Below are 25244 nucleotides of genomic sequence, written 5' to 3' on the forward strand. Positions count from 1 at the left end.
TGCAAAATACTTACATTTAGGTTGTAAAGGAATGCGTGGTAAAGGCAAGTGCATGATAAAAATTTGGGTGGTAAAGGAATACATGGTAAGGGCATATGCATGGTGATGGATGCGTTTGTAAAGGAATGCGTGGTAATGGCATGCGTGGTTCCGTCATACATCCCAGCTAGTGACCATTCGATGTATCTGGCTGGTATAGTACTATCATATGCAATATATTTCATGACATTTGTATTTCATCCATTACATCAACCTCACCACTACATTGCAAGGTACGTTTGCGTAAGTAGATATGCAGGTCAAGATAAAACTTATATGTGGGAGAAAGTATCACCTTCCGTACATTAAAACAATATTATAACTTACTGAGGAGTTCTTCTACCTTATACAGGAACTTGAATGAAGGTTGTGTTCCTTTATAAAGGTTATAGAACTCTGAGGTGACCTTCATATCCTTTTAACACAGGGTAGGCAGAACTGTTACTTTAAATACATGGTCACACTATCACCATCACCCTCCGACTAACCGCTTACATCTTTGGTGTCCTACTCTTTTGCATGAAAGAGGTAATATGGTTGTAGACATGAAGAATGAAAGCAGAATCTGTAGTCCGAAATTACAACAAAAAAGTCGTCAGTAGTTTGCGAAAAATTATACTAGAATCAGTTTAATATAAATCAGAATAAACAGGGGCGTTCACAATGAGCAAAAATATGCAGAGACATTCTTTCTTTCCTGTAATAAACAATGTGGAAATAATAAAGTTGCTATAAACCTCTTGATTGTGTTGATCAGTGGTCACTTTATAAAAACAGTTCCTAAGAAAAAATTTAGACTGTAACTGTAATGATGCTCCATTATCTGCCTTTCACATTGTCTGCTGGTTTGGGCAGCAAGCATTATGATGTCACAACTCAGCTGTAATACGTTATTGCTATTTCATTTTATTATGACAGGCAGCAGCTGTCTGTCAACTGCCAAAGTGGCGAGGCGGGCCGGAGAAAGGAGTTCAGGGTGGTTTGGGAGACAAAATAATAAAAAAAAATAATAATAATAAATAAACGCATCTGATCCACTGTCCACTCATTGTGCTCTTCCTGCTTCTGAGACAGGCTCCCAGACTGCACTGCGGCAAATCATGGCCCTGCATGAAAGCAGCATCAGGATTGGCCTGAACGCAGGGACTTTGTGCTCCCTTGCAGACTGGGAGCCTGTGCCTGCTTTCCACAGGCCCAGCAATGCAGCTGGGGCTGGAGAAAGCTTCACTGTGCGTGAGGCTTTGATCATACTGGTTTGCAACTGACCAGATTATTCAGTCACTTTCTTTGACCAGCAAGGCAGCAATGGAACCAAAGAATGAACCAAATCACCAGACTCAGGCCTTTAAAATGGGAGAAATAGGTTGACTCAGATGAGTTAAAAACTGATTAAGTTTCAGGAACCGAATGTACTTCACGTCTGACTTGTGATTTATACAGATAAATCTAGATTTGATCAGTAAAGTTTCAAGTATTCATCAACCTATTATGTTAAACATGTAGTATAATTACATTATTGTACCATGACCCAGGAGGCCCTAGGGAAGGCCTTCTGCAGAACTACATACAAAGAGATGCTATGGGTTCATTCAACAGGAAGAGCAATAAATGGCCCACAGTGTTCCTGACAAAAGCACTGACTGCCCCATAACATTTAGAGACACTCCAGCACAGTATTTGAACAAAAGAGGCTTAGGGAATGCAACTCAATTGACCGCCTTGTCAGCTTTATCCTATGCTCCTTAGGTTCAAGTTCATCCTCATTTTGGACAAAGAAAGTAGATTTGAGCCCACTGAGAATATGTGGGAAATGTCATTGTTTTGTGAATAGCAAGTAGTTCTTGGGCTGAGATAACCAGTCTGGTGCTGTGGTAGGTTAACAATATTGTCTGCTGTACTAGTCAGTCCAGCCACGAGTCTGGAGCAAAGGTGGACCATATTACAAAGCCTGAAGCAGTGATGGCTCCAGCAATACTGGACAGTGTAATAAAAACATCCAGCTACCAGGTATAAAACAAACTGTGCAGGTTAGTGCTTTGGCGGCTCTTTAATTCAGTTTGTTTCATCAAGTGTGGGTTTATACTGTATAAATCAGAACAGAGGTAATCCTCCCCAGCCTTTTCCCCTGAATTGTCCTATGTAACAGAAGATTCACTTCAGGCTGCCTCCTCAAGAGTCTGGTGCAGTGGGGAGCATGCTCGAGCCATCTTCTTGCAGTCTGATGAAATCGAGAGCTCACATAAAACAGCATAGTCGTACGGTCTATAACTGTGGTGAGCACACTCAAGTCATCTCCTTGTTGTCTTGTGTAAAAAGGAGCACTGCTTGGATGCTTTTGCAAGTAGCGGTTAGCACACTGGCTCACATGGAAAAGGCCATTTTGTGTCCTGGAGGATTGCTGTGATGCAGCCACCCGTCACAGCCACAATCCACATCATCGTAGGATCTGGAGCAGTAGTGAGCGTTTTCCAAGCTCCTGGCTTGTAAGCTTGGGAGCAATGAGAAAATATGCTAGGTCTTTTCCTAGCTGCGTAGTAGCCATCACAGACGTTCTCTGTTAGATACCTTAATGCCCAGAGAAAGCTTCATCTTTTGCAGACTTTGTGTCTTCATTCTGCTTCACTGCATCATATTTGTCCTCATGAGCTGAAAACACAAAAGAAGTGTTAGAGGCATGATTGAGTAGAATTGCACCAACTTTCATATCCCTTTCTCTCAGGGACCATCTCTACAGCCTTAACTCTTAAGGACCCATCTCTGCAAATCATGTTATGTGAATCTATTGCTACCACCCTTGCTCTCAAAATGTATCCATCTCTATAACCCTCACTTCGAAGATTCTCCAACCTTTCCCCTGATATGAGAATGTTTTACTGTTGCCATAGCTCACAGTATCCTTAACTTAGATAATCCACCTCTACACCCTTTGCTCAAAGGATTCATCTACACAAACTTGCTTTCATAATCTACTTCTCCAGCTCTATCTCCCAACATTTATCAGCTTTGCTCTAAGGATTCATCTCCATAACCCAAGCATTCAGTGTTCATTCCTAATGCCAAAACTCGAAGAACTTGTATCTGCTGCCTTAGTGTAGAACGCTTAGGGGACCAGATGACAGGAGACCGGTAAGGAGATTTATTATCACGTCCTGTGCATGTTCCTCTTGTTGGACCATGAGGGAGTGGTGTGTAACTTCTGTGAAGCAAGGGTTGAACAAAATATAGGAGAAGAAGAGTTTGGTATGCTGTGATTTGCTTGAGGGCAAAGTAAAATTAAAATAATTTAGTCACTCCAGGCATAGAGCCTGGGTTTGAGCACGTAGTGTATACTGGCAGTAACGGCAAAAGAGTAGGAGCTTGCTTGCTCACATAGACTCGAGACTCTGCACGAGTCCAACTATGCACAAGAATGGCCTGAGGATCTTCACGAGAGAATTTTATCCTCGAGTTAGCTGTACAAGTTCAATGTTCACGAGCAGGGCCCACAGCAGCTTTCAGCGGACCCCAGCGAACTCAAGAACTACCGCCCCATCTCGCTCCTCCCGTTTCCAGCCAAAGTCATCGAGAAGACCGTCAACAAACAGCTGGCCGCCTTCCTCGAGACGAATGGATCCCTCGACCCCTCACAGTCTGGCTTCCGAGCCAACCACAGCACCGAGACCGCCCTCATCGCTGCCACCGATGACATCCGAGCCCTGATGGACAACGGAGAAACAGCGGCCCTCATCCTCCTAGACCTCTCCGCAGCATTCAACACTGTCTGCCACCGCACCCTAGTGCAGCGTCTCAGCAACATCGGAATTCAGGAGAAGGCACTGGAATGGATCGTCTCCTTCCTCGACGGAAGAACACAGAGAGTCCGTCTACCACCGTACAAGTCAGAGGCCACCAAAGTCATCTGCGGCGTCCCTCAAGGATCCTCGCTGAGCCCCACCCTCTTCAACGTCTACATGAGCCCCCCTCGCGCCCATCGCACGCCAACACAACCTGAACATCATCTCCTACGCCGATGACACCCAGCTGATCCTCTCACTGACCAACGACCCCGCCGCTTCCAGAGCCAACCTTCACGAAGGGATGAAAGATGTAGCCGAGTGGATGATGACCAGCCGCCTGAAACTGAACTCAGACAAGACGGAAGTCCTCATCCTGGGCTCCTCGCCCTCCGCCTGGGACGACTCCTGGTGGCCCCCCGCCCTGGGCACCGCACCCACACCGACAGACCACGCACGCAACCTGGGCTTCATCCTGGACTCCTCCCTCTCCATGACCAGACAAGTCAACGCCGTCTCCTCGTCATGCTTCAACATCCTGCGCATGCTACGAAAGATCTTCCGGTGGATCCCCACCGAGACCAGGAAGACGGTCACCCAGGCCCTCGTCACCAGCCGACTGGACTACGGCAACGCCCTCTACGCCGGAACCACCGCCAAGCTCCAGAAGAGACTCCAGCGGATCCAGAACGCCTCGGCCAGACTCATCCTCGACATCCCCCGACGCAGCCACATCTCCGGACATCTGAGAGACCTGCACTGGCTCCCCGTCAACAAGAGAATCACCTTCCGTCTCCTCACCCACGCACACAAAGCCCTACACGACCAAGGCCCGAGCTACCTCAACAACCGCATCAACTTCTACGCTCCCAAACGCCACCTCTGATCAGCCAGTCACGCCCTTGCCGCCGTCCCCCGCATCCGAAGGACGACAACAGGAGGAAGGTCCTTCTCCCACCTGGCCGCCAAGACCTGGAACTCCCTCGCGACCGACCTGCGCCTGACCCAAGACCACCTTTCCTTCAGGAAGAAGCTCAAGACCTGGCTGTTCGAGCAGTAGCAGCACCCCCCCCCCCCCAAGCGCCTTGAGACCCTCCGGGTAAGTAGTGCGCTCTATAAATGTCCATGATTGATTGATTGATTGATTTCAGCACGAGTTCAAAGCTCATAAGGGCAGCCCGCATGGATATTTTTGAGCATATCTGCCCACGATTGTGTGCATGAGTGCACGGACCTTTGGCTTAGTAGAGTGCCACTCTGTGGAGTGTAAGTTGTACATTGCTGAAGTCGGGGTCGGGCGATGTGCGCTATGAAAAGAGCGAGCTGGGCACTAAGAAGAAAGTGGGGAATAAGTGAAAACAATGAGTGTACATCCTTACCTTCATGTCTGCAGGTCTCCGATTCCTTCCTGGTGAACAGTCTGCCTTGAGGAGAAGGAAAAACAAACACTGAGAAAGGACATGGGACTTCATGAACATTAGAGGCAAGTTGTTAAGTCGGAGGTGAAGGAGTGAGAAAGAAGAGCAGAAGAGGAAACAACAGTATTGAATTAGAAATGCATTTTATATATTTGAGCTTTTATTTGCTTTTCTTTGCAGATACCATGGCGCACCAACGCATGGCATCTCCTTCACCATTTTTAATTACTCCTGGTGATCCAATCATATAGTGGAAAACTTATTTCTAACATATGTGCTTGCAACTGGAGGTGATAAGTATGGTCCAGAGAGAAGGCAAGCCTTCTTACTTCGTCACTTGCTGATGGAAGGTAGAAGAGTGCATAAGGACTTACCTGAGGTATCGCTAGGAATGGGGAATGGCCAACCTAGCAATGCCTATGAAATGTCTATTCAAATGTTAGATTTACAGTTTACACCTAAAACCAACGTAGTCCTTGAACGTCATTAATTCTTTAAAGAGTACAAAAGACTGAGGAAGATATTGCATCTTATGTGGCAACGTTGAGAGGTCTAGCTTTGTCCTGCCGATTTGAGCTATTAATTGACTTATTACGAAGGGATCATATAGTACGATGTACTAATAATATGAGAATAATGGAAAACCTTTTCCATCATTATAAACCCAAATGCTAAAGAACCTGTGATGGTAACAAAAAAGGCAAATATTGGGGATGTTAATGAGATGCGGAAAGGAAGTATCCAAAGTGTTTAAACCGGAATTGGGCCTGTTGCAAGGGTTTTTAAATTAAACAATTTTGAAAAAAACAAGCTAAGTCTGCGGTCCACAAAATAAGAAACATTCCAAATATGATGAAAAACAGATTGCACCAAGAATTAAAAAGCGTATTAGATCACGTAATAATGGAATCCATTGAGGTGACAGAATGGTTGGCTCTGGTAGTAGTAGCACCAAAGGAAGGAAGGGAAATTCACTTATGCATAGATCTGCGTGATTTAAATAAAAATACTTGGGTGGACAGACAACCCCTTCCCACCATATCTGAGATGCTAGAGACGTGGGGGGGGGGGGTTACTTTTAGTGTGCTGGATATGTCTGCTGTCTAACATCAGGCCCACTTACATGAAGATTCGAGACACGCATTTTTGGAGATATGTCACAGGTATTGTGCTTCCAGAACTATATCTTGATTGTGGGGAAGAATGTGTGTTAACATGACAGGATATTTGAGGAGGTCATGATACATTTAGAAAAGCATGGCTTAATGATTAAAAGACAAAAAAAGGAACACAGCATTTACAATGTAGCATGAACCATGCATGCTGTTAAATTGCAAGTATTACAACAAATGCGTCTTTACTACGCATTCCATTAACACGCAATTTGTTACAATGACATGCCTTAGGAAAAGCTGCGCTGGACTTAGAAGTACAACGCTTTTCCTACTATCTCGCAGGCTGGAGCTAGAATAGTAAATTATACCTCTCTAAAGTCCAATGCATTACATAAGGCATGTTGTTGTAATGATATGCATGGCAAAAGAATGTGAGGTAAAGATACATTTGTTGTAATGCCCGTGATGTAACGGCATGTGTGATAAAGGCATGCATAGATCCGCCATACAACTGGGAAAAATGCCAAATAGGAAGAGAGAGAGAGTACATTATCTGGGGCATGAAATAATAGCTGATGGTATAAGGCCAAAGAAAAGTGATGGCTGGGAGGATGTGTAGAGATGTTAGTACTTGTGGTTGCCTAGGTGACTTGACTGGGGATTCAAGATAAAATCAATCAGAATGTAGAGTAGAGCAGTTGCAGGAAGGAGAGAAGGAAAACTGAAGTAATATATGCTTCTGATTCAATGCAATAAAAAACCTCTACCAGGTACTCTGGATTAAGGAATAGTTTACACTTACCCTTAGGAACCACATCACACATGGAAAGAGGAAGTTGATGTCAATGTCACCTTACAGAGGGGAGAATGTTGGGTGGACCTCTCTTCTACCCTTAGGGAGAGTGTTGTACATAGTAGTATATTGTGCATAGTTAATACCATTTGTTATCTCACACACACTTACACAATATACACATCAACATGACAGGCTTGATGTTTCCCTTCAGCCAATCAACACCATTCATATTGTAACATAGTGTGTATAGAATGTTGGTATGGTATTTAGATGATGTCATAGAATGTCATCATCAGATAAGCTAGTTGATGAAGAGGAGTTGTTTATATTGCCGTCACCTGTGAATGTGCCTCACATATTTACTAGTTTGGGAATAAACCTTTATCTACACTTCTGGAGTGTGGTTCTTGAAGTAACAATCTGGCGAGGAGTTAAATTGAGGCCCACAGCATTAAGAGGGATGAAACCACTACCGTGAGTAAATCGTTTATGGGCTCTTCAGTATTAAAGGAATCTGAAGGACAATCAGTGCATAAGGAAGTGAAACTAAAACAACGGTGGGGGTGTAGCAGCCGGGGATTAATCTTTTTTTTTTTAAACGTAGAGACTTTAATCGCATTAGCGCTTTTACTGTTGGGCTGTAACTGTCGTATCGAAGTAGCAGTTGAGGAGCATGTGCCCTAATGTTGCAGCAGAGCAGCTTCAGGTGTTCAGTGCGTCACATGTCACGGAGGCGTAACGGGGCGTGCCACCATCTTACTTTGGGCTGCCTACCGTTGTGTTGAAGCAAACAGTACCCTTTTAGCCCAATTGTGACTGTTTCCTATATTGGAGGTGCTTGGCTTTATTTACAGTGGAGCATGTGGTCTTTCAGACTTGTGCTTAAACTCCATTAAAATCGGTGAGACTATTTTTACAGTTCCTGTTCTGTGGTGGCAGTTTTCTTTGCAGCAACAGTTAGTTTATGTGCCTTGTCTATTTAACACAAGCTTTGGCTGGCATGAAGTACTTTTCAAACAATTAATAGTTCCTATATACATGCTAAAGGAAACAATCTTAATCTGTATTGTGGTAGCAAGCTAAGATAAGAGAGTTTTGTGCCAGAATTTTATGTCTTTCACAGAGGAAAAATTCTATATAAAAGAAGTTAAGACCACCATGGCACACAGCAACACCATTAGTGAACCGGCTGTGTTCCTAAGTAAACCAGGAAAACCACCTATGAGATGGTGGAACTAGCACAGATTTTTTGAGAACTACTTGGTGGCAACTGATGGAAAAGCATATAATCCAGAAAGGAAAAATGCTATAATGTTTGGATTACTTGGTAATGAAGGACAGGACATTTTTGACAATTTACCAGAGTATAAAAATGTTCCAGGTCAATTCATAACACTGGATAACTATCAAGAAGCTGTTAAATACATGGAAAAAAAATTCTCAGTAGAACCAAAGGTGATAGTTGAGAGACATATGTTTTGCATGCAAAAACAATTAGAGCAAGAAAATATAGAAGAGTATTTTACCGCTTTGAAAATACTGGCGGCCAGTCGCAAATTTAATGAATTGGTTGACATTTACGCCAGGAATCATTTAGTTTTCTACTGTTACTCTAAGAAAATTCAAGAATGACTATTGGCTTGCAGAAATCTTACACTACAAGAAGTCCTTGGGATTGCCAAAGGCATTGTGTGACAGCGGCTCCAAGAGCTGGTTTGTACTGGACGATGTATGGAGGCACCAACTGTGCCCCTCATGCAGACTTAGTGGCGCAGGCAAGCGCACCCACCCAGTCCCAATACACTAAATTCTGTCTGGGAAGTGGTCACACCACCCTGTGACAGGATGCCTATTGTTCAGCCTTCCCTTGCTTGAGCTTGGCTCATCAGCAGGCAGAATCGTGTCTCTGGTTGGCAGCAACCATTTTATGCTGTCCAGGTCTAGAAGACTGGCACCGTGGACACTGAGAGCCTGGCAGAGGGCTCTTTCAGTGCTTGGAATCATACCCCCACACCATTTACAGTGTGGGGGTATGATTCAAACATATTTGATACCAAACAGGATTAGTTTCCGCCAATTTTGAGATGGTCATCGTGGAATTACGCGGTGCCCCTCTATATAGTATTTAGCTGTTTCACTTACAACCAGGCAAAATGGACTCCGTAGGCTGTTGGGGTGTCCTCCTCATGCAGGGGCACCCTCTCACTTAGAACCAAGCACCCTGCCTTCAGGATTGCAAAGGCCTGCTATAGGGGCGACTTATAGGTTTTAAGTGCAGTGACACTAGATATATGAAACCTATATCTGTAGTAAGTGGTGCTAGCACCAGCTTACACAGGCTGCAATGGCAGGCCTGTAGTTCCATTTTGAATGGTGTCCCATGGGTGGCGTAATGCATGCTTCAGCCCATGGGGGACCTCTGGGGTACCTATGCCCTGGGTGCCTTAGTACCGTATACTAGGGACTGATAAGGGTACCCACGTATCCATCTTGGATGTACCTAAATACTAACCACAACAATTTAAGGGAGAATGCAGATAGACTGGGGTCGTTATTATCAGGATCCCAGTCAGACTAGTCAAAAACAGCTTAGCACCAGGCAAAAAGTGGGGGTAACCATGCAGAAGGATCCTACCTTCCTACAGAAGGGAATGTAACTAAAGTAAGAGTAAATGCTTCAGACGAGTTTGATGAAGAAATGTGCTCTAACATAGTGCTCACAGTTAAAGATACTACAGAAAAAGTTAGAGCGCCGCTAGGAGTTGTGAGCATGGGAAATGATGTGTTATGGCAGACTCAGGGTCACCTATAAGTATTACTGCAGATCAATCTTATGATAGGTTTTGGAAACAGGTACAATTATATAAGACGGATATAAATCCGAAAGCATTTGGAGAATTTGGCATTATGATGCTAGGGTGTGTTGAGGATACGTTAAACTTCAAAGGAAGAAACATTTTAACAAAAATACATGTAGCAGAAAGAGGCAGGAACAAACTATGGTGGAAAGATCTAGGCATACTTGGTGTAATTCTCAAATCTGGATCACTGGAACCTATTGTCCTTGGTGAAATACCTATGTCCTATGTAACTGATGCAGTAGATCTAACTGTTGAATGTATACCGAGTAAAAACAAGGACGTTTTTTCAGATTACATTGGGTGCGTAAAAGGGTTTTAGCATGCAATTAAAATAAAGGATATGGCAATGCCTGTCAAACACAAAGTCAGACCTGTACCACTATCAGTAAGAGCTGTGTTGAAAATGTTATTGGATAAGCTGTGCAGTGAAGGGGATTTTGAACCTACTGACTCGTCAGAATGGGTTTCTGCTAATGTAGTTCACCCCCACCCTGTAGTCAGGTTATGTGCTGATTTATCATCTCTCAATAAGAAAATAACTGTGGACTGCCATTCACTACCCAAAATTCAGGACATGTTTGCCGCAACTTGTGGTTCTAAATAATTTTTGTTGATAGATCTCAAGTCATCCTATCACCAGGTGAAATTGTCAGAACAGTCAAATGATTACACAACATTTGTGACACCTTTTGGTGCTTGCTGATATGTTAGATTACCTTTGGTTTAGCCTCAGCGAGGGCATACATGCAGAAACAATACATGAACATAATGTCGCATTAGATATTGTTCTATCAATATTAAGTAACAGAGCAATGACTGTTTCAAAATCCAGATGTACATGTTTACAAGCTATAATTGAGTTCTTAGGGCCTATGTCGGTTGCTGAAGGAATACAACCAAGAGAAGCTGTAATAAAAACAATTAAAGAAGCATCAAGACCTAATGAGAAAGAAGTACTGAAGTCCTTTATGAGGTATAGGGAGTATTATTCGAGATTCATTGTAGGATATGCAGATACGGTTGAACCTTTAAGTAAACTGTTGAGAAAAGGTACCGAATTTGAGTGACATGAGGAACAAGAAAGTGCTTTTATAGTAACTAAGAATGCCATTGTAACAGCACCAGCTTTGCATCCATATGACTCTAATGGTCAAAATATAGGTACTGTGGGTGCTACAGCAGTTGGCTTTGGAGCCATTTTTACACAAAAAGTTCACAGTCAGGAGCACACAGTGTCAGTCATGTCTAGAAGACTGAAGATTGCTGAGTGTTTTTTACAGCACCATAGAGACAGAAACATTGGCATATGTCTGGGCAGTAGTAAAACTGAAGACATATCTGTGGGGAAAAGAGCTTGAGCTAGTAACAGATCACAAACCGCTCATCTACCTGATGGATGGTTGCGGCAGGGGTAGTGGCAAAGCTTCATCTAGAATGGTTAGATTAATATCGAAATTGCAGGAATATAATTTGAAGATAAGGCATATTCCTGGAGGTTCAAACAGTTGTGCTGATTATTTATCTAGATTACCGTTGGAGAATCAAATTGATGAGTGGTTGAAAGACATGGAATGATGTATTGTGCCAGCAATTGATGCAGTAAAGCATAGTAATGGAGTCATTTCAGAGAAAGAAAAGTTGAACGCTTTGAAAGGGGACAGTATATTACAAAAATTAATGGAATTTATGATTTATTGGTAGGTTGCCACCATTGTGAAATTCGGGCAATAATCTAAAATCATTTTACCAAGTGGCAGAAGAGTTGACCAATGAAAATTGTAAGTTACTAAGACATGAGTTATTTATAACACCATGTTAACTTAGGAAAATATTGATGGACCATAAGGGGCACCACTGCTACCAAAACATTGTTGTGAAGTTATTTCTGGTGGCCATGTAGAGATTCTGAACTTTTGTGGATAACTGTGTCCAGTGTCTTGGAGCAGACAAACATTGGAGAACTACCAAAAATGAAATGCATTTTGTAGACATTCCCAAGGGACCTTGGACTGAAGTTGCCATTGATTTTTCAGGTCCATTTGGCATTTTGGAGTCTGATAGTAGGTAGCTTGTAGCTCTGTCAGATTATTACACCAAATGGATTCATTATGAATTCCCTTCCAATATTACTACAAAACTAGTAATAGAGTCCTTGCAAGCGATTTTTGCAACTGAAGGTTTACCTTTAGCATATTAGCTTTTGATAATGAGACACAACATACCACTAGCAAGATGACTAATTTCTTAAAACATCTTGGCAACAAGAGAAAACACAATAATACAGTCCATCTTCCAATGGTCAAGTTGAGCGTGCTAATAGATTTTTAAAAGAAGGTGTACAGTTGGCTGTAGCATCTCATTTGCCCGTGAGCGAATTCATATGAGACAATGTAATGAAGTAACTCATACGAGACAATGTAATGAGGTAACTGGATTTTCACCTTTCTATTTGATGAAAGGAAGGAAAGGTAATACTATACTCCCGCCAAAATCTGGAAAGCTATACAAGCCAAAAAGTGTAGTAAGATTGATGATAATGAACTCAGTGGTCAACAAAAAATTGTAGAAACTGACCACATTTTATCATGATGTTGTTAGTAGAATGAGAAGCAAAATAGGCAAGATAGAATATTGGGTTGTTATAAAAAAAACTGTGAAAGCTCAAAAAGGAGAATCTGTATTTACTTCACTATTTCAAGTTGAGAAAGTTTCAAACAGTGCAGTCTTATTAACAGATAAAGGATGGTGAAGTAAAAGAGATATTGTGATGTTGAAACCAGGACGGGAAAGACTACTAATGGATAAAGAAACCAATGTGTTTGGTGTTGATGGCTATTTGTATTTGAATTCTACATAACCATTTTATAATGTTATGGATTATCACACTTGGGATCGGTTGGATGGCGACAGCACAAATAATTAGGCAAGTGGTATGATTGTAGATGCTAATAAGAGTTGTAACAATGAAATGTGTGAAGAAAATTCTTCAAGCAGGGGTGTAGCTTCACCTGCTGAACTGAATGTTCCATCACATAATGACAGTGGCATTGTTTTAACTTCTGGCAGGATATCAAAAGCACCAAAGAAAGTTGATGATTATATTAATTTAAGTCAAATGTTTTATCAAAAGAAGGGAGATGTTGTACGTGATACTATAGAGTGCATATTTAATACCATGTGTTAGCTCACACACACTTACACAATATACACATCTACTTGACAGGCTAGATGTTTACCATAAGCCAAATTAACACCAGCCATATTGTGATGTAGTGTGTGTAGAATGTTGCAAGGGTATTTATTAGATGTCATAGAATGTCATCATCAGATAAGCCTGTTTATGAAGAGGAGTTGTTTGCTTTGCCGACATCTGCGTGTGGCCCTCATATATTTACTAGATTGTTAATAAACCCTTATTAACACTTCTAGCGTGCAGTTCCTGATGAAACAGAGAGTAAAGGTGTCATCCCTAAGGACGGTGGTAGTTAAAACAACACTATCGCGGGGTGGCTCCATGCTCTCCCCAAGTGTGACTCCCATGGACTAGTGACAGACCTCAGTGTCACCCCCTCAGTCAGAGTGGTGGTAAACTTCTGAGTCATACCTAAGGGAGAGCAGTTCTAGCCCTTATTGTTAACACTGAGTTAGCACCATGGCAAACGTCAAGATCAGTCTCAGGACAGTGACTAAGTATGCCTCTATAGTCCTCCCTGATGGGAATTGGTGGGGCTCTGACAAAGGTTCAAAACCAAAATGGAGAGCTAGGACACTAGGACGGCCATCCTTGTCCCTATAATTTATAATGTAACCAAAGAAGACAGCCAGGAAATGACTGTCTAGTACTAGAATGTCTGGCACCTCAAAGGTTTGTTAAGAAAACCCTCACACACCAACCTGGGTGGCTCTTCCAAAGGTAGCAGCTTCTAGACGTAGAACAGGGACCTTACCTTTTCTCCTGCAGCTTACATAAGAGACCAAACTGACAACCACAGCCAGCAGAGAGAGCCCAGCTACCATCAGGTGCTTCATTTTATCTGTTTGGGGTGCTGGTGTTGAGTTCTTCAGCTCATCTTTAAGTTCTGCATCTGCTATCAATATAAAAAAAAGTATATTAAAGTGTTAGACCCTCAAGAACTTCAACTACATTTGCTGTTTTCTTGATTATTAATCAGCAAATTTCAAGTCTTTAGCTGTGTGGTTTTATTTTTCCCTTGGGCCAAACAACCAACACTGCATGTGTGTAAACTTTTTTTTTAAAGCCCTATCTACTAGGGAAACCTCCTTTACTCTGCATGCATTACAACGCATGTCTCTATCCTGTATTTTTTACTCCGCAAACACATTTGCAATGCAGGGCTTTACACTGCAAACCATTACAACGCATTCCCCATTACAATGCCCCGGTGGAGTTAGCATAGTAAATTGTGTTGTAATAGACAATACGTTGTAATGGATTGCGCTGTAAAAGTTTTTGCGAGTAAAAACCGTGGGGCAATGGCACGCGTTGTAAATGCATGCAGGGTAAAGGTCCTAATCCATCTACTTGCCCTGGCTTCTGTCCTTACCCCATACCATTCACTGCTGGTCAGCTTCTTCATTCATACCTATCTTGTCCCTTGCATACAATGCATCCTATTCTTTTCTGTCTCTCTTCCACACTTTTGATGCCATAAGACAGTATCAATTAGTTCACTGTCATGGGCATTTCCAGAGACAGCACTTCCTTGCTGAGCCAATGTCAGGCAGCAAAATAACAACTGTTTTCTGTATAAAATAAATCTATGAGAGTGAATTTAATGTGCAATGATTCAGTGTACTTTGGAAATGTAAAGCGCTCCCTCATGCTTGGCAATGCAAGCAATCTACAGGAAATGGATCGATACAATAAACAGCAAGTAGCTAGTGGTGAGAGAGGTATACTCCTCTAGGTGGACTCGCAGCCTGGTTATGCTTAAAGAATTGGTAACAATAGGCAATTGAGACAACTTTGCTTTCACACCAGACCTAAAAAATGCATACTGAGAGGTTGTACCAATAAACTATACTATTAGCTGCTTTAACTACATCTGATCGCAGTGATGGAAAGGCAAACATGGACAACAATAAGTGGGACATTGAACATTCAATCTCTCCATGTCCCCTCTCAAAGTCAGGGAGTTGATTGTCTCCATATTATGAAAGTCATTATAAATGTGTTTTTTGTGATCTGGTAGCTAAATGAAATGTATTAAACATAAAGTATAATTTGAGCACTGGCTATTTCCTCTTTGCTGGTATTAGGAAGCGGTAATGTGTTGTAATATGTCTCTTTATGTAACCGTATGACATTAATAGTTCCCTGGCTGCAATGCGTCTCCTGGTGAGCTGAGGTTCTGCTCACTGTCTAGAAAGATCTTCTCTGTGTGCAGTCTTCAAAGATTAAACATTTGAAACAACTGTCCTCTGTGTGTGTTTACTAGTACAATTTGGCAACAAGCACCGACCCACAGCCATCAGACAATGCTCACAGAGAAGAAGGAACTTCACATGCAGAGATATTTAGCACAAATATGTTCCCCATAATGCAGCTCTATGCATTTTCAGGTGGGAGCACACTTTTTTCATCCCTGCAAAGACTACCATCTACTTTAATGTGTAGTTTGCTTGACATTTCTACAAGTAACTGTACCACTCCAATGGCCACCAACGAGAGCCAATAAGCGCAGCCTCACATGACAGCGTACCGCCTGCAAGAGTCCTCTGCTGTTTACAAGCATAAAATTGCTGACACACACTGGTTAAGGCCGAACCTTGTCATACGATTAAAGCGTGATAAGTTTATGAACTGACTTGTCTTATGTTCTGTGCATGCACTCGGCAGCACTCCATGAAAGACTGTGCTCATCAGTCTGATGTTCCTCTCAAAACCAAAGTGCGGTGGATGACAACTTCCCTACTGTAACCACACACTGTTGTTATCCATTCAAACAAAAGTATGAAAATATGCAATCTGGTCTTATTTCATTCAGCCTGTGTAACATTTTTTGGACGAATTTTATAAGCATAGCTTATCCTTCATAACAATAATTCAATATACAAGTCTTTACCCAATCCCGGTTCAGCCTCAATTGGATGGGTGCAGTAGTTAGAAAATTATTTAATGGCTTTAAATGGTCTGTCATTCAGGCAAAACAGAAAGAAAGCCATGTCAATAAACACCCTAGGCAAAGATGGATTGTGTGCGAATTCATGTAAAACTAAAATTGAGAAACCACTGCGGAGGGAACTAAATCATGAAAAGACAATTTTAAGGAAAGACAATTTTAAGGAAATATAAAAAAAAACTAAAATTATAGGAAACATTTGAATGGAAATATAATCTTAAGGAAAAGTCTAAAATTACATTAAACTTGGGTGGAGTTTATGACTACTTTGAGGTTTTTGGGTTCAGGGATGGATAATGTTTAGGGTGTTGATGGGTTTTACGGATCAGAAATAACTGGAGTTCAGGCATAGAAAGGGGTATTTTTTATTATTCAGAGATGGATGGAATGCAAGGGTGTTAAGGGGTCTTTAGGATTCACGGATGAGTGATGTTTCGGTGATGAGGTGTTTCTAGGTTTCAGGGATGGGTGGAGTGTAAGGGAACTGAGGGTTTTAGGGTTCATGGATGGGTGGAGTTTAGCGCTGGTGAAGATTTATAAGGTTCAATTACGGGTAGCGGCTGGTGTGGGGAAGAGTTTTTAGGGTTCAAAATGGGGTGGACTCTACGGTGATTAGGGGTTTTAAGGTTCAAGGGATGAGCGGGGTGTAGATGTAGAAAGGGTTTTTTAGGATTCAGAGGATGAGTAGTTTAGGGCGATTGGAAGTTCTTATGGGTCATGGATAACTGGTGTGTTAGGGCGGTGAGGGTTTTTTTAGAGTTTAGGGATGGGTGGGGTTTGGGTGAGCGTAGGTATTTAAGGGGGATGGGGTGAATGGAGTTTATGCATAGAAAGGGGTTTTTAGGGTTCAATCATTGGTGGGGTTAGGGGTAGTGAGTGATTTCGTGGTTCCAGAATGGTGGATTTTTGGGGTAGAAAGGACTTTTAGGCTTCAGGGATAAGTGTAGTTTAAGTGTGGAGAGGAGTTTTAGGGGTCAGGGGTTGATGGTATTTAAGGGTTGTGAGGGGTCAGCGAGGGAAGGTGTTTATGGGTGGTGATATACCGGTGAATGAAAGCATTCAAAGTAGTTGTTTGACAATGTAAAAGAAATAAATATGAACTAATGTCCCCTGGACTAAAGCACTGAAATAAATATCTCAGGCAAAACTGTTTCTGAAAGTAAGATTTGCAACCATTGCATTTACACTAACAAACATGAGCATTCAAAAGCCAATTTAGCAAAAAAAGACATTCTATAAATAGTTTTTTATGAAATGTAACTGCCATTCATTCTGGAAATTTCCATTAAACAGTTTGGATTAAATGTTTTCTCAGTAATGGTATTACGTGAAATTGTTTTTGCATGAAATCACAAACAACAAATATGGAAATCGGGTTTTAAATATTTGCCTATAACAGTAGACCAACAAGGTCAACCCACTAAGGATTCATACAAGGTAGCCAAACAGACTGGACATTATATTTGCCACAGCAGTGAGGATTGCAATAACCCATCACAAGTTTTATATGCAGGCTCAATATGAATCAGTCGAGGAGTTTGTTGTTCACTTCAGCGACTTGGTGAGTAATTGTAAGTTTGACAAACAGACAGATGAATTGATAAAAGACCAGCTTATCAGCTAATTCCACAGCAAGAAGATGCAGAATCTAATTCCAAAGCTAAAAGATGCAGGAGAGACTGTGGGCAACAAATACCCAACACTAAGGGAACAATGGAGAGTACAAAGATAGCTGAGGATGTGAGTGCGTGTATTAGGGAATTAGACGCTACTGACCACAAAACCTGCCAATGGTAAATAAAGGTGAGTAGTGGGAGGGCTCTAAGCCCCTTTTAAGATTCTTTTTTTTAATACAACAGATTTTTGCAAGCATAGTGTAATTGCTGTGCAGGCGAAACCTAAAAAATAGGACTCTTTTGGCTGGAACAATAAAGTAGACCTTGTCAGGGAGCAACATATAACTGATGTAGCACACCTGTCATAGTGCTCTTAATGAAGGTACTCTGCACAGAAAAAAATACGGCTCCATCAGAATGGTGAAAGGAGGAACAGGACGGCACATACCACCTTTAAGCTGTAGGGTCATTCACCCTTACCCTTACCTGCTACAACAGATTCCCCCTTAATACAGTGTTGTTAGAGAACAGTAGAGAAGGGACATGCTTGAGTGTCTGCCCTACAAAGGAACCACCACCTAGAGCTGCCATTGCAAATGAGTGCCTACAATGTCCTCTAATGTTAATACAATTCAAAGTCACCACTGTAAATACAATTCAATGCAACCCTTACACCAAAAAAAGGAAATTTGAGCTACACTCCCTCCTTCGCCTATTTTAAAATTCACCAGGACCCTCAACCTCTTTTCTGACATGGATCCTACTGCTTTGACTTATACAGGAACTAATCACTACAAAACATTCATAGCTCCGCAGGCGTGCTCTACAAAATTTGAAAGGGACAGGGTACCAGACAATGGCAAGGAAAGGTGATTGGGATGAAAGACTGCATGAACCTTTGAACCGCCCCAGACTTGGCTATGAATGCCACACAGAGGATCGTTCATTGCGATTAAGACCCAGAATTACAATCATTAAATGTTCAAGTGAAATGTTATTAAAGGGAGAAGTAGTCGCCTTTGTGTTGTCATACTAATTTCTAAAAAGGTTTTAAACTTTTGCTATTATGAACACAGAAGCTCTGCATTTCAAAAGAAAGACACAGTGTGGGGTTATATTAGGCTGTCATGATTACCTGCTTCTGAGGAAAGGGGCCTGTGGAGGCATGCTTAGTATGACAACACATCATTGATCCATAATATGCAAAAGTCTCAGTTTAGGGAGCAAATTATGCGTATGCAGGTGTCTATTAGAGAATAAAGAGCAGGCAGTAATTGTCAGATAAAGTCAGTGCTTGACTCACCTGACTCCTGCCAAGAGGTGCCTCCCCACACTCATGTCTGCCACAGACTGTGAGGCAGCTAGTTCAGACTATGTCTTCTTTGGCTGTGGGTGAACTGGGGTATGCTGAAGGAGGTCTGCTGCTGGTGATGATTGGCAGGGAGAGAAGAGGCTGAGCAATTTCCTGAGGCATGGCCTTCTGTTCTTCTCTTGCACAGTTAGGCGTCTGCTAGTGTAGTCACAGCTGGCCAGGACTGCTTGCATCGTGTCTGTCCAGGTCCCAGAGTTAAAGTAGCTGACATAGCTGGCCGGTCCTCGGGGGCTTTTTTGGGTGCACTTGGCTCAGCGTGGACAGAGTGCTCTGTCTCTAAGCATCAAGCAACATTGAGCACTGCGTACTGCTCGCTCCGACCTCCATAACACATGACATAACTGAGGGAAACATATCTGGGCGGACAAGGCACAGGGTAAAAAAAACATGAAAGGAAGCTCATAGTGAATCACTGAAATGTACCATGTCTGGAAAACTACAGAAGGCACCACCGAATCCACGTAAGGCTCGCCGGGCCCAGCGTGTCTTGTTTGTTTATTTTTACAAAGCACAAACTGCATTCTGTCAGAGTGATTGACTCTGTCTCCTGGATCCATGTGATGTGCTCAGAGAGGCCGGATCTGTCAAACATTTTTTTCCAGCCCTACACCACCGCAACACTGTAGTACTAGTCACCATAGCTACCTAGGCCAAAAGTTGCCTGGGAAACTCAGTGGCACAGCAATCTGTGATCAGTGCACCTGGGCTGGTTGTTACTTTTGCATTAGCTTCTCATAATCGCATATCCACAAAGGGGCTTTAATGCGTGGTGAATGCATTTTAGTGCGGTGATTCGTACACAAGCACAAAAATGCATTAGTTTAATCTTGATGCGTGGTACTTGGCTGGGCTGATCTTCATGTGTGCATCTTGGTGGAATTACTGGGTGCATACATTAAAAGAGGGCATAAAGACAATATTACAGTGGGACAGGCTGCAGGAGATGACGTGACCGTGACGCAAGCGCAGGCCGGGTGACTTTCGGCAGTGGAAAGTGTTCACAGAATGGTCAGAGCTTAAAGAATTACAAGGAAATAGCTTTAGCTCCCTCAAAGCCTCAAATAAACAAGCATGCTTGAAATGTGTGTTGACACAAGGATATTAAATCAAATATGCCAGACAAACAAAATGAAAAATTACTTGAAAGGCATCATAGAAAAAACAAAAAAACAGGCAGCTTACAAGCGCACTTTCAATTCGTGCTGACACAGGAACATTAAATAAAAGACATCAGTAAACGCTGTGCAGGCAAACATACTGAAAGAAGTTCCACTCCTCACCAAAGTGGATGGAAAGGAGTACTTGATCCATGGGAAACTGATAGGAGAAACACACAAGGAAAGAACAGGAAATAGTATGCAACTACCAATAGAAATGGAGGAAAAGTAACAGGCAAGCACAGCAACAAATGAGAAGGGCAGTATGTAAGCTCCTTTTAAGATTTATTAAATACAATAGATTTAACAAGCACAGTGTAAGCTCTGTGCAGGCAAAGCCTAAAAAGGATGTAACGTCACTGTGGCTTCCAACTGTGCTCATGATGACTAGCTTAACTATGCTTCAAATTACTGGTTACATCACCATTCATTATTGTAATAAAGTGATTAGTACTCCAATTTTAACTTTGAAACTATTTATATATTCATTGTAGTCTTTTATTGAAAGAACTTCATATCTTAGTGCTTAAGAACAATGCACCACTGCATTTGAAGGGGTTGCTAATGTTCAATTATATACAAGCAATTCTAAAAACTAAACAAAGGTAAGCAAGCGCTGTAAAGCTGATACATCTACCATTGGCTTCCAATGCTTGTCCCTTTGAATGTTCAAAGATGGTGGACTGTGCATACACATGTATGATTGAAAATATAAGGCATGTCTATGGAGCAAACCTAGCCATAATGCAGCGGAGCGCTGAATATTTTATTGGGCACACTTTCCAAATCCAATCTCACACTCATCGGATACTTCAAAGGTACAATTAACCACTGTTTGACTGCACGCCCAAATTCAAAGATCTGACTGCATTTCACTACTTTTAATTGTACCTTTCTTTATTTCTGCTCTCATCCGGTATCAAAGTTCTGGTAGCTATTTTTTTACATTTTAGTTTTTTTGCAATTCTTTTTGGAGACGGTTAAACATGTTACTTGGTGACTTAGAAGTTATATGAAGTATAATATATTTTACACCTTCTGTAATCCTTATTAGGTACAGACAGGTTTTATATAGATGGACGTTACTTCTGTACCATACCAAAAGCTTACTTACACACTTAAATTGTGTGGTCTTGGCTAAAAAAAGATTAACATTGACAAAGTCAATAGTATTTGCATCGCCAAGACCCATTGGCTTTGCCAATGCTTGTTTGTATTGTCTCGTCTCTAAATTTGAATCTTTTTAATTGGTTTTACATGCTTTTATCTGTAACATTTTTTTTAAGGGTTTTATTGAACAAAACAAGAGAAATTTACATATATCGGGTGTCAGACATCAAATACAACATAGCGATAGGTGAGCGACTAAATCAATGCGGGAAATTCAATTCACAGGAGAATGCAACTCAACCTAGTTAGGTACATTAAGGATGAAAAGTATGATCAACAATCCAGCGAAGTAGCAGCCAGCAGGGCTCACCCACCCATATTTCAGGATAATGAAGTCCAAATCAGACACCCCGAAACATAAGAAAATCGATACAGGATAAACGACCCATCTCTCGTAAAAGAAAAAAGGAAAGAAAAAAAAAGGCCATAGAACTAAACTAAGGCAAAATGACAAACCCCTCCCCAATCCCCCCACCCTGCACCCCTGCAATGGCTACGGCCCAACCCCACTGGCAGTGTGCCTGTCGCCCCGGAACTGGACCTAAAAGAAGGAAAAAGAGAAAGTGGAGGAGGAAATATCAAACAGACCCCCGGTCTCCCTTACCCCCCACCAGTCGCAAACCGCCCCTACACGTATCCAGAATAATACAATGCAACAATTAAAATCAGACGGGGGGAGCTTGTAAGAACCACCCAACTCCCGCGCCATTATAGGTTACAAATCCCGTATCAATGAAGTCATGGTGCAAACCCATCCAGTCAAAGTCAACCCTGGCCGCTGCGATTCTTCATGCAAGCCCTGTCCGCTCGATCCGCCATTCCAATGAGAGTATCAAAATGTTGGGAAAGTTCAAAGTCAGTATGGAAGGATTGAAGCCAGGATAATAGTACACAAAGTCTAAGAGTCAAGCGATGTTTGCTGTCCACCAAAGATAGGTCTCTAGAGCGTATTTGAACCATCCAGGAGAAAAAGGGAGAGGTAACAATCCTACAGTCACTGGAGAATTCGCTCCGACAAATAAGATCATCCATGTCCATCCGGGGCGGCATCGGCATAGGGCAGGATGTACATTCGATAATCCCGGGCTTGCTAGCAGTCGTTCGGGGGGCGACAAAAAATACCAAGTCTGGCTTCAGCGCGGGGCCCTCCGTCTCAGACACTTCTTGCCCCGCGGGTAAAACAGCTTGTTCCAGAACCAACAAAGGGTCGGAGTCCGGTCTCCAGCAGATGATATCAACCATTACGACCATCCTCTGGATGATGGCGGTGGCCTGTGAATGGAGCTCCACAATGGCGGCCATTACCGTATGCAGCGACGGTATACATTCCATCCGGTCCATCGCCCCTCACGGAGCGACCGAACAGGTCTCTGAAACCCGGAGGTCGACTACTCCGGGGCACCAGGCACAGGCAAATCCGGCGACAACTGTGGGCACTCTCAAAAGCGCGATCTCAACACCGTCGCCGCCAGCGAGGAACTGAGCCCATCGACCCCGGGAGCCCAGCGGGGCCTCCGGGCAGCGGATCCCCGACCACAGCAATCGATGCGTCACGCCGCCGCAGCTGCGAGATAATGCTGTCACCAGTCCACCATCCAAAACTGACAAGAAACACTCCAATTCGGAAGACCGGACCCTACCCACGTCCCGCGGCCGATGTTATTCAACTCCAACCCGGCTGGGTGAAAAATCGAGGCCCCGACTTCAACTCTGGCTTTGGCCGAGAATCTTCATCATTAAAGCAGCTAGAAATTCCGGGATTGCACCCTTAAAGTCAGGAACACCTCAGCTGCACTGGAGTCCAGTGAGAAATCAGGATAATCAGCAGGATTTATGAGCAACTGGCGGAGGTCGGCGGAGCCGGGAGCTTATGCGGCCATCTTGGTTGCTAGCGTAGCTCCTCATCTCTAACATTTTTAAACTAGTATGGATGGGGTGCTATGGAAGAAACTGTTTATTAAGAAATGCTACTGAAAAAATCCAAACAAGGGACATGTGAACAAAGCTATTTGTAAATAAAAGCAGTGGCAGCCGGCATGGCTCGCAGGTGGGGAGGCAGGCATGAGGGTGGGATCTGCAGGGGTGCATGCATAGAGAAGAGGGCAGAGTGCGCAAGACTGGTGTGGGCGGCCCGAGAGGGCAGACCAAACAGTCTTTGTGCACTCAGGAGTGGGCAAACCACTCCTCCCCTGTCCTGCCAAAGAGCAGGGCATCTCCGCCCACCTGTCCGCCCGCAACGCGCAAAGCGAACATAAAATTGTAATAACTAAAAGTTATTACCATTTTATGTTTTGGTTTTCTCGCACGCGAGAAAGCAGTGAGGCGATGCTCCTCCGCCCTAGTGGAGGAGCCACCGCCTGAGAAGAGGTGCTGTGAAAGCTGACTGCACATAGAAATACATATATAACGATGCAAAGAAGGTATCCAGTTGACATTTCTATAACAAAAAGAAATGACCAGAGTTCTCATTAATAGACAAGGAACACTAGTTTCCTCCTTATGTTGTGTTCATTCTCTGTCACCTCAGTTTCCCCACATTGGGTCTTTGTGTCCAAACACTCACCTGGTAATGCATCATTTTTGTTCTTGTTAGTTGCATCAATCTTTGGCTCCAGGGTTATCTTGTGCATATCTTTGTCGGTGAAGGGAGGGTTCTTGGGTGTTGCTGTGGGATGGGAAGTCAATTCCCTGTCTGTGGTTTGGACAAATGCCGGAGAAGGGGTAGTACCTACACTCGTGGTGACCTGGGCAGGACAGGTAGTCATTTCCGTGTCTGTGGTTAGGACATATGCTAGGGAAAAGATGAAACACGTATTTTACAGCAGTATCTTTAACCAGAAGATTAAAAGAGAGAGCAGCAATAGAGTACAACATAGGAGCCCAAGTAATGATAAACAGAACAAGTTGGCAACAGAGAGAGACAATATCTGCTCACTGTTTATGGTTTGTTTTGTTTATAGATCCAACAGTTACTCTGAGAAATTAGGAGTTATATGTTTGAACTTTAGACACCTTATATGCAAAAAACAGACAGAGCACAACATCCAGAGCACAAAACAACGCAAATTACAGGGCGAAACAGAAGACATAAGGTTATGGGTTGTAAAACACAGGATGCAAACACTTAGCATAAAATACAAAGTACCAAAATACTTATAACTAACAACTGGTGGAAGAAAGACATAGGCCATATTTATTAAGGGATTGTGTCGCTTTTGCACTACACAACGCAGTGCAAAAGTGACACAACCTCTAAGAAGATATTTATCGAGCCACGCAAGACCCCCTTGTGTGGCACTGAGAGGCTTAAATAATACAGAGTAAGGCAACGCAGTGCGAATTGCTGCGTTGCTTTACTCTGCCCTAGGGAGGCGTTCCATAAGTAGTGCGTGGGTATTCCCATGCAAGCTGTTACAACGCATGCGTTGTAATGCATGTATGGCTGCTCGAAGGTTTTGAGGCAGCGATGATGGCAGTGGGGAGTGGAGAATTCTGGCGTAGGACTGGATTGGATGATTGCAGTGATGGCGGGTGAGGAGGCAGCAGTGATGGCAGTGGGGAGTGGAGAATTCTTCGAGAACTGGATTGGATGATTGCAGCGATGACGGGCGCTTGCAGTGAGGACAAGGGACGCGCACTGAGGAGAGAGAGGTAAGAGGGCCTATGTTTTGTTTTTGAGGAGTAGTGTGGGTCATGCAGTGTAGTGTTTGTGTGTAGGGACAGGAGTGGGCGATGGGGAGGGTCGTGCAGGGGTTAGTTTTCTAGGGTTTAGGGTAGTGTTTTT

The 25244-nt window shown here is 42.9% G+C and overlaps 1 protein-coding gene across 4 annotated transcripts in view; it reads right to left on the minus strand.

The window, feature by feature from the left end:
* Positions 1 to 638: 638 nt before the first annotated feature.
* The window catches only part of LOC144799844 (uncharacterized), a 120234-nt gene continuing 95628 nt past the window's right edge, over positions 639 to 25244 (minus strand). The window contains exons 5-8 of one of the 4 annotated variants that reach the window (XM_078671422.1): positions 24024 to 24251; positions 13950 to 14090; positions 5192 to 5232; positions 639 to 2685 (exon numbers count right to left, since the gene is read on the minus strand). In XM_078671422.1, coding sequence (XP_078527548.1) covers positions 2659 to 2685; positions 5192 to 5232; positions 13950 to 14090; positions 24024 to 24251 — 437 coding nt within the window. In that variant the 3' untranslated portion in view covers positions 639 to 2658. Of the gene's footprint in view, positions 2686 to 5191; positions 5237 to 13949; positions 14091 to 24023; positions 24252 to 25244 lie in introns of all 4 variants that reach the window. The other 3 variants (XM_078671424.1, XM_078671421.1, XM_078671420.1) reach the window with 3 other exon arrangements.

The sequence above is a fragment of the Lissotriton helveticus genome, chromosome 12 (assembly GCF_964261635.1).
Source record: "Lissotriton helveticus chromosome 12, aLisHel1.1, whole genome shotgun sequence".
NCBI lineage: Eukaryota > Metazoa > Chordata > Amphibia > Caudata > Salamandridae > Lissotriton > Lissotriton helveticus.